Below are 14,299 nucleotides of genomic sequence, written 5' to 3'. Positions count from 1 at the left end.
GGAGTATTAAGTAGTTCGACCTCTTTTTTTAACCCTACATCATCTTCCTGCATATATTTCATGGCTCAAGTGTAATGCATCTGTTGTAAACCTTTGAATGAGTAACATGTTGAACATAACAGTCAGCATGTTGTTTTTTCCAGACTTATTGTTAATGCCTGGGATTGACACACAGCACTGCATATATTGTTCTCACATTAGTTTGTTAAAATCTGCTTTTAAAAAAGAACTTTCTGTAGAACACGCATGCTATGTTATTTTACTGTTAGCATGAGACACGGGACTATTATTAAGGAAAACTTGGTAAGAAACTTTATATCTTTAGCATCTAGCATCAAAACATGGTATGATTTATTCAGCTGTTTTGGGCAAAAAGGATTTTCATCTAGTTTTTAGAGTTTCCTGTTCCAGATATGAGTCATTCCCATTTTAAATGGCAGGACTCCCCCCCCCCCCTTTAGTATACTAATAAAGGTCTGGAATAGTTATTAACCGGGGCTTTGTGGCTAACTAAAATGCTGACTACTCTGCTCTTTGGTCATTGAATTCATACTTTTGTTTTTATTTTTAACTTTTTTTTTAGAATGAAAGGAAATGAAACCAAGCTTTTCTTTTAATCTAGATCCTGTTTTTGGAAGCACATGAAAGTGTTATTCACAGTCTGAAAATAAAATGATCCAAGTTGGGGAAACAATCAAGAAAATAAAGAATAGTAATACTATGAGTTGGAAGTGGGGAACCACCTAAAAATACTGAGCTTTCCATATGCTTCCCCTCTAAGTATTGTTATCATTCTGGGTTTTTTTTAAAAAAAACACGAGCCTTAGTGGATCCAGAGGTGTCATTTTGTGAGAAGAAGGACACTTTTGCCTCCAGCCCAGTCTACAAGTAACTTTAGTGGCAACGCCTCAGAATTCTCTTCTTTGGCTTGCTTAGTGGTTGTTGTTTCTGCTGTACCTTACCATGCTTTCTAGAATTTGATTTTTTTTACTTGTTTATTGTATTTATAGTCTGCCTTTCTCAGACTCAGATTAACAGCCCATACAAAGACATCTAATAAGCACAGTGTTGGCCAATACAATCAATAAGAGAATACATATGATGAGCAATGTACTAAGACTAGAATTTCCAGAATCTGAATGAGCAGAGCATATGATACAGAGTGTGGATGTTTGGAAAGCAAATAACTGTAGAATAATGAGCCTTGGTGCTGAACTTTCTGTGTTTCTTTTCCTAAATCCTCTTCAGATTGCAGTCTACTTAGCCGTTCAAGTGCTATATTAGAAACTTGGCATGTGAGCTATATAACATATTTGCAATAGCAACACCTCCCTCTTGAGAGTAAGGAGACCTATGCAAACTCTCACCTGGACTTCTGGCTTCGTATTCCTACGTTTTGTTCAGTGGGCAGCAGCGTTGGCTTCTCAACTCTGCACATGCTCAGTGGTCATTAAATGTCAAGCGCTTTTCCGTAGGCACTAAATGCTCATCAGCCTTCCACATGAAGCCTGCTTGCTATTGCCGCAGAGTTTTTATATGAGCAGTAGTGGTGACTGACCAGGAAAGGGGGGGGGGGTCAATTGCCACTCAGATTACTTTTGTGCCTGGAGAAAATGGACTTGTATTCTTGTAGGAGTTGGTTCTCCAAAGTTTGCGCACAATTGTATAGAACTTCTCTTTTTCTTCCTGAGCTAGATTGCTTCTAATCCTTTCAGGAGTAATTAAAAAAAATCCGCTCCAGTAATTTTGCTTTATAGGGCTCTTTGTCTCTCCGCTCGGATGTTATCTTCCACTCTGCCTACTGCACAATAGGCAGATATTGACAAACCATTACAGATATATGGGGCAGTTCTCATTCTGTGTTCTCATCCCAAATGCAATTGGTTTAATTCATTGTCTTCTGAAACTTAAACAATTATTGTGGCAGTCTTTTGAGACTCTTTGGTTTATCCTTGAGAAACTCATGTCATGGGGGCAGGGAGGGAAGCAAAGCAGAGCAGCCAGAGGTTTTCCCAGAGAGCTTTGAAACTCTGCCTCTATTTCAACTGTACTCCACAAGTAAATGTCTAAGAAGCATCCAGAAAAAGGTAGCATTGACCACAGGGACACTGAGCAAAGAATATGAAGGATTCCACAAAACCCTGAGTGTGTTTCTGGTAAATCAGACGGTTTGGCATGAGTAGTCGCATTATGTGGTTAGCATATATCTTCTCCAGTATTTGTGTAAGGAAAAGGAAAGTCATGTCAAGAACACTCCTTACTTTTCCCAAAGAGAGTCTAATTATAAGCCTCCTTCCTCACCTGGATCTGCAGCATCTCCAAGGAGACAGAATCACTTTGGCTTTGAACAGTGCACAGGGCTGTTTGTGGAGTGAGTTAATGTGCTTAAGAAGAAGCTTGTGTCAGTTGCGTGCTGAGCATTAAATGGAGTAAAGTTTAAGTCTAAAGGTTTCTGTGTCATCTTTTAATATTTAATGATTTAGAACATAGATGGTAATGTGATAGAAAATTCAGTTGAGCATTTATATAAATGGGGTGCAGTGGGGTGCTATCTTATGCGTGTTCTTTTCAGATGGCCTGCTCTCTGAGGCTTTGTGGATGGCTTAGTAATGCCAGCTATATTGCTAAGCCCAGAGAAGCATTTGCTTTAGAGCATGCATGTTTTGTTTGAAACGTTTCTGTGTTTCCTTTCCTTAACATTTTGTTCAGGATTGTTCACAAGAAAAATAAAAAATACAGTCATAATAGCAAATTTAAAACGGATTGAACTCAGAAGTGAAAACCTTTTCTCATTCTGGAAGAGCTTTGATTAGAACAGACTTTAGTTTTCACTGGAAGGCCTGTAGTGAGGGGGCCCAAAAACATGCTCGGGTGAAGGGAGCGCCAGAGTTTAGGGATGACTTCTGAGAAGGCCTTCTTGCAAGTCTCCAGTAAACGTAACTCAGAGCATTGGTGCATATATATATGACTGGAAGCAGTCCTTTGAGTACTTTGGACCCAGACTGGTTAGGTAAAAACCTGCACTTTGTAGCTGGAAGCAAGTGGATATAGTACAGAATTGGTGTCATGTGCTTACTTTAGTTGATGCTTTCTGTGCCAGCTGAAGTTTCTGGGCAGTCTTCAAAGGCAGCCCCGTGCAGAACACGTTTCATCATTCCAAACTGGATGTTAGAAAGGCATGTGTGGCTGTAGATGGCGGCTGCTGGCAAACTAGCCCAAGCTGGTCAAAAGCACTCCTGGAAACCCTCCCCCCCCCCATGTCACCTGGCTGTGGATTGGATGGCCACGGGAGACTCTGGTGGCTCACTATAATCCTCTCCTCATAGCAGACTAGGAACAGTTCGTATCAGGCCAATCCCCCACCCCACCCCAGTTTTTCTTTTCTGTGTTTCATGCCTCCAGGACAGTTAGCATACTCTGTCCTCTCTGGGCCTGTTTGGGGGGCTTTTTCAGATTCATCTGCCTACTTGACAAGTCCTCTTAATATGTAAAAGCTCCTCACTTATTTGTGGGTGGCTGTAAAGAAACTCACGGGACCATTAGTTTGCAAAGGGCAGCAGTGAATTTTTGGTTAACATTTTTGGTCAGCCGTGTGGGTTTTCTGGGAACGTCGAAATCATGTTAGCAAAACTTAATAGTTTCTGAGGTTTGCTTTGTTGGTCTGAAGTAGAACAGCCAGATTTGAGTCTAGTAGCCCCTTAGAGACCAATGAGCTTTTGAGAGTCAAAGCTCCCTTCATCAGATAATGTTAGCAAAAGGAGTCAAGCACACCATGTACAAGCCTGGAGCATTTCACGTGCTGGGTTTTTCTGTGCTTCACATCCCACATTTGCCCATTTAACATGTCAGGGCTGTTGTGCTGCAAAGACATCAGTTATAAATAAACAGGCTATATCTGCAGGGTGGAAATTTTTCCATGGAACAGGATAGCATCAGAAAACTTTACATTTTGAAAAGCTGTCTGCCCCACAACACTGTGTGTAGCACTTAAAAGCTGTTATGGTAGCGCCAGGGCACCCAGGCTCAGACGCCCGCTTTGCAGTAGAAGGACCTCTTGGTTAGATGGGAAAAAGGGTCTTGTCTTCCATTAGGCTTCTGTTGTAGAGGTCGGTGTCATCTCTTCCATTGCTGAAGAAGAGCTATAAGGCAGTGTTGTTTACCAGGGCTTTCAAATGGGGGTTGATTTATGGCTCCTGGAAGTTGAGGGATTCTGGGCTTTATTACAAGATAGTGTATTTTCATGGCGTTGTTTATAGGCTATAAGCCTGTTGATAGGGAAAGTTGGGATAAAATACGTTAAGTAAATCTACTCTCTAGTCATTCTTTCTGTATATTTCCATGCTGCTGGCAATGTATTTTCTTTAAAAATTTAAAAAAAAGAACCACCAAAAAACCACTGCTTGCTGAGCATCCAGGCGTATGTGAATCCTTATGGGTTCAGCCTCTGTTTATGTCTTAAAGGAAGATAAATATCTGTGGTAATGTGAAAGTATTTGATGGCACTGGACGTTACTGTAGTTGAGTTCTCATTTTACTGCCATAATCTTGCCTGCTTGGAAACTGCTTTAGTGACAGCTGGGTGGGTTTGGCCAGTCTTTGTGTACAGATCAGATCAGCAAAAAGGGGTTTCCCATTTCTGGGAATGTGGTATTTAGCAGGTAGGAAGGAATCATATGATATGAAAAAAGAACCGGGGGGGGGGGAGCCTTAATACAGCACCTGCCTTTTAAACAGCAAAATGTATATTATCCAAGAGGTTAATGTTCATTGTGCAAACGTGGGTCTTTTTAAGCACGGCCTTTTGGTTTTGCCTATTGGCATGTTTCCAGCACGTTAAGAACTCTTTCATTTTAGTAAGGTGCCATTTAGTGGTACTTCCATTTTTAAAGCTGAGTGTTTTATGTATGCTCAAACCCTTTAGAATACATAGTAGTTTTTTATTGTCTGTGTTACCCAGCTCGCCTTTTCCTTTCCCCTAATGATCATTTCAATATGCCTGAGTTGTAAAGGGGGTTACCCATGAGTAAGAACTGGTGAGATCAGGGCTTTGACAGGCTGTGTAGCTCTTTGAATGTTCCTGCAGAAGGGAACAATCCACTGTGAGTGATGTTTCCTTTTTGGAAAGTCTGCTTGGAACATTTCTGGGCTCCGTTTCAGTGCCAGTGCTGGGCTGAGTGTCTTCCAAACCGTTTAAAACTCTGCCACCCTTGCTGCAGGGTGCTCACAATTCTAGTGCTCTACCAACCAACAACTGTGCTTTAAAGTAGCTGTCTGTCATTATTAGCCTTTCTGTTCCAAGCTTCAAAGAATTCCTCTGATTTTTCCTTTTAGGTACCTTTGTGGAGTTGTAGACTAGTTCTCTATGAATATCATAGCCCAATTCTGGTTATGATTGAATCCCGTAGAAATTTAGTCGGTCTGTTGAGAGCCGGTTGTGGCTGTCTTCTTGGTCATGCTTCCATTGACCAAGGCTTCCTTTCTGGCTAGCTGCCATTTCAGAAAAGAACACTGAATATGAGTTTGGGCTGAGATTGGGGGGGGGGCAGCTCCTTCGCTTACAAGTCATTCACAGAGTTCTGAAAGAACTGCCAAGCCATCTCAGGTCTGATTGACCTTTGAGTTAATATTGTGATTTCCAGTGCAAGAAGATACTTGAACCTTTCACACATGGTAGAGGGAAAGGGTGATTGCCACTGTTTGGGCTAATGTATACAGGAGTGTCCCTTTTTGACAGCTGTACTTTCTTCTATCTTGGCTTTTTAAAACACACAAGACTGTTTAATTCCTATTCTGCCTCTGCATGGCAGCTGAAGAGTACACTCTGCTTGGTAATAACCTAATTCCTTAGAGGAAAAGGCAAGAAATCCCCAAAGACGCCCATTAAGGAACCGTGAACCTGGAAATGCCTTTTCCCAGTATCATCCGAAGTTAGAGGTGGTGGTTCAGTCATACACAGCGACTGCTGAAAGATATAGTTGGCTGGTAAAGATGGTATAAAACTATAAAAATATCTTCCCTCTCTGTGAAAATCTATTACTCGTGGTTGGGTGGTGGATCCCCCCAAGCACAATTGTATGGAATGGCGAAAAAAGCATTTCCACACAATGTATAATGGTGCTGTGGAGATGGCGGAGGTGTTCCTGCAAGTTGCCAGCAATACTTTCATCCGTGCAGAACCCATGATCACCAGCATATTCTAAAAGGTTTAGGGCTGGGGGAAAACTGGTTGATTCCAGCCCTGTGTAGTTTAGAATGGTAAGCTCTCCCAGCAAGTGCAGTGATGCTGCTGTGTTGTGTCCAGGAGTGAGGACACGGTTCTTAACAATGTGCTGCATTTTCAGGTATTGGGTCTAGATAATATGAATTCTGAAAGGAAATAAGTAGCCCTGTGAGCAAGGTGGTATGACATTTTCCTCCTTGTTAGCAGCTCCTAAGCCTTCGTTAACTGCCTTTTGTGGCATGCTTGATTTGACACCACCAAACACACATTGGATCAAATGCAGCATAGAACCGCAGGGCTTCCGCTGCAATTGCTGCCGCGCCTCTAAGGGAATAGCGCTGTGCTATTGATACGCTGTCCGCCTGTGGGCATGTAACACATCTTATTATTTCATTTCTAACAGTGAGTGTTGAAAAAGTGGAACTAAAGGGATTATTGCACATGAAGAATGATAGGAACACGGAATATTCCTTTGAGGTAAGTTGCAAGGATTTCCAGCGTGTGTGGGATTGAGAATGCCTGAGATGTTTGCCTAGGAGGGAAGTACTTTGTCCTAACATGTGGGAAATCCGCACATGATTCCCCCCCCCCAAGCACCTTACAGTGCCTGCTTTAGTCTCATGCCCTGTTCATCAGAGCATTGGAGCCTGTGCAGAAAGTTGTTCCTGTTTTTAAACTGTTGATATCATTTACTGTCATGGCACTGATATACCTGTGAGTGCCAATGTTGTTTGTATTGAAACTGTGTTGAAAGAGTGACAGATGCCCACCCCTTTGCTTGCATGTCCAAGGAAGTGGTTCAAGTGTATTGTTGGTTGAGGACTCCATTCTCCTAGGGGTCCCCAACCTTTTTGAGTCTATAAGCACCTATTGAATTGTGACACGGTGGTGGGCGGGAGGCCGAGCCAACCACAAAATGTCAGGCAGTGAGTCTATGCCTGACTCTTAATAGTAACTCTTCAACATTTCAGGTAGACATTCTGCTTAATAGGAGGCCTTTTTAAAATGAACGTCTGATTTAACAATATTTTCTTGCTTACACACAGCTCACCTGCAGTCACACAGTGGAGACCCTTGTGCAGTAGGAGCAGCAGCAGCTGCCAAAGAATGTTTTTTTTAAAAAAAAAAAATCTCCACAGCCAGTCAGAAGCCCTGCTGGGCAAAAAAAACCAGCTGGCCCCGCCCACATTTGAAAAACACATGGTGGGTGCCCAGAAAGGTGTCAGCGAGCACTATGGCGCTTCCGGGCACCCCGTTGAGGACGCAGAGAATTTATGCCTTTGGGGACACAGAGAAGCTAACGGTTTCCTGCGGTTCCAGGAATCCGTGTTTGGCTCTTCAGAATATGTCTCATTACTGTGGATGGGATGTGTAAAGGTGGGGAAAACAGGACGTGTATGGCGGTATTAAGTAGCTTCCCTCTAGATATTCTTTCAAATATATTGAATACACTTTATTTTCAGTGTAAGCTGCAGCTGCAAAATGAGTCTCTGTTTCTTAGTGCTACTCACATGGGATAAAGGAAGGATGCAGTTCCGTGACCATGGATTGTCCCGTATAGAAGCAGCCCCTGTCCATCAGTATGCTCCTCCGACTATTCACTTGGCTTAATACATAGACTTGGCTGCTTTTGTTGACTGTCTTACAGCAGCATTGCAATAGGACAGAGAGTTGCGCGCATGATCATTTTTCCCCATCAGAATGCCACATGATTGACACATGGGGGTGTTGTGTTAGCGTGGCAATGGGATCTGCAGCCACAGGTGCTGTATACAAATTGAAAAATAACCTCAATGAATAATCCTGTGGATTTAGATGTGTCTCTCTTGTGTGTACTGCATTGGCTCCTTGGCGTGTGATTTCCAGTGTCTGGAAGTACAAGAAGAGTTTGATTTAACTGAACTGTAGTTCTTGAGGCTTTGGAGGTATAATTCTGCAAGTCATGCTTGTTCTGCCCATTGCATCATTCACTTCTGATTTGAGTGGGAAGAAAATGATCAACAAAGTCAGAAGCAGAGCTAGAAACTGTCTGTCTGCTTTGTTTCTTGGTTTTGGAGTAACAAGAACGGGGAAGAGGAAATTCCTCAATTACGTAATGTATTTTGAAACTCTCTCCTCTCACCAATACTTTTGGCAGCATACTCAGAGCTGGAAAAATGTGTGTGTTTGGTTGTCATTGATACTAGTGTCTTGTGGAAATATTGGTTCTTCTCCCCCGCTCCTTTTCATTAAGCATAAATACAGTCTTTCCCCATAAATTCCAAATTAAAAAAAAGTTTGGGTCCAAATTACCACAACCTGAATAAAACTTGTGGAAGGCAAATCCCTTCAACTGAATCTCCTGACATTCTTCTCCTGCTGATCAGGGGACCATGGTGAATAATGAGGGGTGAAGCAAGAGTCTGCCACTGGAGAGTGGAATCAGCCAAAATTTACCCCTTCCCCATAACATTATGCCACCATGTAATGGCACCTTTAGACCCAGCCCATAATAATGTTCAAATGCTGGAAAATCTCTTCTCTTGTGCATTGCGTTGCCTTGAGATTCATTTACAGTTCGGTCAGCCACCAACCTGTGATAAAAGCTCTTGATAGCTTATTGAAAGTGCAGAAAAAGGAAAGCAGATGCTCTTGGCTTAGTTTGTTTTGCACAAATCCACAAATTGCCTGTGTCTTTATAGATCAACTGATGTGATCTGCAGCGTTTACAGTGCGTTGTGGGTCCAAGCAGTCTTTAACAGATTGCTTCTATTTACGCAGAATTTCTTTGGTGACCCTTTAATGTGTAGGGCATGAGGAAACTGAAAAGTACAGCCACTATTTAAATACTTACTGGTTGTAATTATAGAAATTGCCTGGAGAATTTGTCTTTCTTTCCTCTTTGTTCCTCCAACTTCCCCGCTGCATTGCACAGTTTGTGATGAGTGCTTGGGATGCACTGTGGCGTGATCCCTTCTAAAATTCAACCAAGGATTTGTTTCATGTGACAGTAGGGGAGGCGGGAAAAGTTAGTCACTCTGTCCTTAAACATATGAAGCAGCTTTTATACCAAGTCCAATTATTAGTCCAGCTGACTGACAGCGGCTGTCTCAGCCAGAGAAGGCTCTTTGCTGGCCCTGGTTCCTGAGACCCTTAGCAGAAGATGCCAGTGGCTGAATGGGACCCTTCAGCACACAAACATGAGCTCCATTACTGAGCTGTAGCCCTTCCCTGAGACCACCCTTGGGAGAAGGCTGAGAACAGTGTTTGGAATGAACTGCAGCAGAGATGGCCCCAAATCCTTTTTCTCACATAGTTAGTGAGAGGACATTATCGAAAATCCATATTAGCAAAACCAGCTCCAGATGTTCATGATGCAGTGTATTAAAATATCTCTCCTTGTTTCTTTAAGGTATTCTGGTCTGATTCTTCAGTGACATTGGTAACGAAGTCTTCTGCAGAAGTGGCTGAATTTGTTTCAAAGGTAACATAATGAAGAGATGATGTTCCTTGAGTGTAATTTTTGTGTAAGCAATTTTTTTGAAAGCACTCTGGTCCAGTTGGGAGTAGATGGAATTCATGCATACAACTGCAAGATCCTTCTTCTAGATAAATGGTGTACACTTAGTAAGTGTGTCGTCATTATCTCTTCTTTCCTTTTTGTCCTTTTCAGTCTTTGCATTTCATTGTCTCCTCTGTTTTCTTCTCTCTTAGTTATGTCAGCTGTATCCAGAAGAAAATTTGGAGAAATTCATTCCTTGCCTAGCCAGTCCCGATTCATTTTACTTGGAAAGAAACCACATGGACCGAGAATCGGACCTTAGGTATGCATTGCAAGTGCTTAAAAACCTATTCCCTCTGCCCCCCCCCCCCAAAAAAAAAGGGGGGGGGGAAAAGGGAAGGGGATTGGACTGTTTTGGCCAAATTTCTGCTCATGGTCTATACTGTTCCTGCAGTTACATTTGCATGTAGCTACATAAATCCCGCAACCAAATGAGCCAGTATCGTAATAAAACTAACCTTTTAAACATATTAATGATTTCATCCTCCTTGAATATGGCATTTTCCCTGTTCTGTTGTTCAGCACAGACCACGATCAACTGTGTTTTGGCCCCTGGGAATAACATAACCTAGCATCTTCCAAACTCATCCCCAGCACCACCAGCCGTGACGGTCCTTGTCTTGAGTAATCAATCCCTAACACTTGTTCTGCTCAGTTGTTCTGAAGCCCCTCTGGGCTCTTTGTGTGGTCCTGTTTATCCTATGGCTGGCACTCTGCAGGCCATAGTAGCCCAAGGAACAATAGGGTGGGTTTCCTGGCCAGCAACATTGAATATGGAAACATGGGATCGCATTGCAGTTCCAGAAAAATAGGTTGTAGCTTATAATGCAGCAGCTGTAGCCTGTCTCAAGGACTGGTCTGTGCCTTTTTAGACCCCTGCTGGCAGGCCCGTAGCTACAGTGGGGCATCTCCGGGACCCTGACTTACCGCCAAGGCCCCCCAACCTCCCATCCAGCCCAGGCACTCCCTTGGGGGGGGTGCCCCCTGTCACATTTAAAGGCCCCCCGAATTAAAAAAATATATCCTGGCTACGGGCCTGTCTGCTGGACATATCAACTGGGCCCTTGTGAACTGATAAAACTGGCCTAGTAAATAATTTCTTCTAGCTGGAGTTAGGCAGTGGTCTCAAGAGAGGCCCTAGTCCAAGTTTTTGATCAGCTTGTGTTAGAATTGGCAGAACCGCGTAATTGGTTTGCCATGCCTGCAGCAGGAAGTAGGTGTTTTTGGTTACCAAACCAAATAATAGACTAATGCTTAGGTAATTTCTTATTTGAAATTCATATGGACAGGAATAATGTAATGGAAGAAATCACTTGGATCTTTGCCTCTCACTGACTCACTAGTGGTTGAAAAGGAAAAGAGGTTTCTGGGATTGCAGGACCAATTCTAATTGATCCATCTTTGCTGGATCAATTGCTGTATCCATACAGTGTCTGCTGTTTCATGACAGAAATAGAATCCAGACTTCTTAAAAGATTGGATTCAGAACATGTTTTGAGACTCCAACTGCAGTAGGACCTCCATATGTCATATTTATGATTTTCACATTTCCTCGATCACGGCATGCTGTGTACTCGTGTTCTCTGGAACAAGAAATTGCCAGATCTTGTTGACTGCTTTATGTGCTACGGGGATTCTTGTGGTATGTACGTGTAGTTTTAAAAAATTAAAGTAGCTCTTGTGCGTTACAAAGGCAGCAGTGGTGTCTGGGCATTTAGCTGCTGTTTTGATAATGTGTGAAGTATTTCTTCTGTTTACCTCTGTATGTGCTGAAATTTCTGTTCTGGAATTTTTCACCTAACTTGATCATTATGGTCCGAATGCAAAGAAAATATTACATAGTTGAAATCATTTTACAGGTATTTGGCATCATTACCATCCCATGTCTGGAAAAATGATCATGTCAAGAAATTTTTCAGCTCTTCATCTCACTCCCCACAGCTTCAGAGTTCAAGTGAGTGTTAAGATTTCCTTTTTCTCCGCACCCACCAAAAGCACACACAAGTCAGCTTCAGCCAAGTCAGTGCCTGTCCAAATTCCTGATCTCCTTGTTTTTAGGTCCCAGCAGCACTTCCCTTTATAAAGCAAGCACTACGTTGGGCGCTTCTGGAAGGTAAGATACGTTTGGTGCAGGTATGTGATGTAGAGAAAGGAATACGATGTCGTTCAGACTTCTGTGTAATTGTGTGACATGTTTTTCATTGCCTCTGTGAAGCTGAAGGCACTCCTGCAAATTCCCTTCTCGTTCTTGCCACTGCTAACATTATACTAAGCAAGATTAGGTTGCCCAGTAGTTAAACACAAAAACTTGGTTGCCATGTCCTGACTCCAGTTAGCCCTTCCTGGCAACTACCCCCCCCCACACACACACACACCTACTTGTAATAGTTGGCGGAGTCTGTTTCACTGTATCTGAAGAAGTGTGCATGCACACAAACGCTTATACCCAGAATTAAACTTTGTGGGTCTTAAAGGTGCCCCTGGACATGACTGCCCATCTTGGTTGCAGTGATTTGACAAGAAAATCTGTGAAAGGAATTCAAGTGGAAGGTGGTAAAATGTCACTGAAAATCCACATGGATTTTCCATTCAGATGGAGCATGTATGCTACTCTGTATAAACTGACAGGTTGCTCTGGTTGGGGAGTGTGGGTGTGTTCGTGGGAGAGGAAACCAGGCCCTGCGATTTCCATAGATGAGTGTGAAGTTGGAAGAACTGTGGATGGTTGGTTATTCACTATAGCGTCATAACTCTCTCATCCTTCCCCTTTCTTGCATCTTTTCTGGCTAGGTGAGTAAATCTTAAATGCGGCCGTTAGGGTGAGTGTCGGCTGTGTGCCTGCCAGCATTCTGAACATTTACAGCTACAATGGTGCTTCAGAAGGATGTGACTCTGGATCCAGGGGCATTTATGGGGATGAAATAGCAGATGTGGATTCAGCTCGTTTTGGCGATTGATAATGAAAGCCATTCCTCTTCATCCATTTGCAGACCTGTCTGTGGTGTAGCTGGCATCCAGTCTTCGCAGAGCAACCTCCAGCATCATGTCCAGCATCCGAACATCCCCCCAGTTGCACTCCCCCACTGCTCACATTCAGGTGGGGCTGGATCCTCGCTAGCCTGCCGCTCCCCGCTGGAGAACTCTTCACCTGTGTTAATGACACCCAGTCCTCAGATCCCCCAGGCCCAGGAGCAAAACGGGATTTTGGACTGGTTGCGGAAGCTGCGCTTGCACAAGTACTACCCAGTTTTCAAACAGCTCACAATGGAGAAGGTAGAGTGCTGGCCTTGTTAGGGAAAGGAATGGGCTTTCTTTGTCTTGTTGCGTGCACAGAGAGTGCAAAGAGCAGGAAAGGCTTGTGTCTCAGAGCAGGTGTGCTGATGCCCTCGTCCATCGAGTTTGGATTAACCCATTGTTTGAAGTTATACAACATGTTACCACACTCTCTCTTTCTCCATAAGACAGTCTGAACCCTTCTACAAATAATTTTGAGTTCTGTGTCTTTCACCCAGCGGCTTATTTAGAAGAAGCTGGTTGATGCAGTTTGCCACCTTCTGGGCACCGTTAGCATTTCTCTTCCTTGCTGGTGACTTTTGGAGGGAGGGGCCAGGGCTCAGTGATAGAGAATTGACTTGGCATACAGAAGGTCCCAGGTCCAATCCCCAGCATTTCTAGTTAAAGGATCTGGCAGTAGGTGATGGGAAAGACCTCCACTTGAGACCTTGGATAGCCACTGCCTGATGGACTAATGACCTGATTCCGCATCAGCCAGCTTCATATGTGTTCATGACCGACTTACACTGCAGCAGTTTTACAAGTTTCCCAGTTGCAAGCTTGTCAGAGTGCATCGCTCTGGGCCCTAAAAAACAAAGTCCCTTGTACGGTCTGCAGAAACGATCCAATGACCACATGTATGTTCTGTTCAGATGACTCTCTGCTTAAGTGACTTTATTTACAATTCTTCTTCAGTGCGTTGGAAAGCTAATTATCACTTTTAAGTCTGTGGTGTTTAAAAAAAAAAAATTCTGATGTGCCCTCTGCTGGATTAATTCTTTGCTGTTTAAACCCCTTATCTCCGTGACAGACTGAATAAGGAATAAGTTGAGGTTTATCTTTCTGATATTTTTCTTTAGATTAAGAAGCAATAAACTAAAGCAGTTAAGATTAAGAAGCAATAAAAGTCACATTCTCCAAGGGTTTTTTTTACCAGTATGTTAAGTGTATTGTCTGCAGTGTTCCCTCTAAGCTGAGCTAGTGTGAGCTAGCTCACAGTTTTTTAGCTTTCCAGCTCATACATTTTTGTCTTCGCTCAGGAAGGAGGGCTCCAGAGCAAACTAATTTATGCAGTACGTAGCCAAATTGCTTGCTCACAACTTTCATGCCGGTAGCTCACGTTGCTCACAAGAGTTCACAGCTTAGAGGGAGCCTTGGCTGTCTGGTATGTAGCGATGGAATAGTCTGATGTGAAGAACCAGGGAATTTGATAACAGAGATGGGCTCACCTGTGGGTGGGAAGAGATACCGTGGCAGGATTAATG

At 43.1% G+C, this 14,299-nt stretch overlaps 1 protein-coding gene across 1 annotated transcript in view; it reads left to right on the top strand.

Moving 5' to 3' along the window:
* Positions 1-14,299, top strand: part of ZCCHC14 (zinc finger, CCHC domain containing 14) — a 36,507-nt gene that overhangs the window by 14,746 nt on the left and 7,462 nt on the right. The window contains exons 3-8 of the mRNA XM_015415482.1: positions 6,624-6,697; positions 9,612-9,683; positions 9,914-10,023; positions 11,621-11,715; positions 11,820-11,874; positions 12,752-13,034. Of these exons, the coding sequence (XP_015270968.1) occupies positions 6,624-6,697; positions 9,612-9,683; positions 9,914-10,023; positions 11,621-11,715; positions 11,820-11,874; positions 12,752-13,034 (689 nt within the window). The remainder of the gene's footprint in view (positions 1-6,623; positions 6,698-9,611; positions 9,684-9,913; positions 10,024-11,620; positions 11,716-11,819; positions 11,875-12,751; positions 13,035-14,299) is intronic.

The sequence above is a fragment of the Gekko japonicus genome, unplaced genomic scaffold (genome assembly GCF_001447785.1).
Source record: "Gekko japonicus isolate JY-2015 unplaced genomic scaffold, Gekko_japonicus_V1.1 scaffold1502, whole genome shotgun sequence".
Taxonomy (NCBI): domain Eukaryota; kingdom Metazoa; phylum Chordata; class Lepidosauria; order Squamata; family Gekkonidae; genus Gekko; species Gekko japonicus.
The sequence above is the reverse complement of the archived record's forward strand: the minus strand, read 5'-3'. Positions and strand labels throughout refer to the sequence as shown.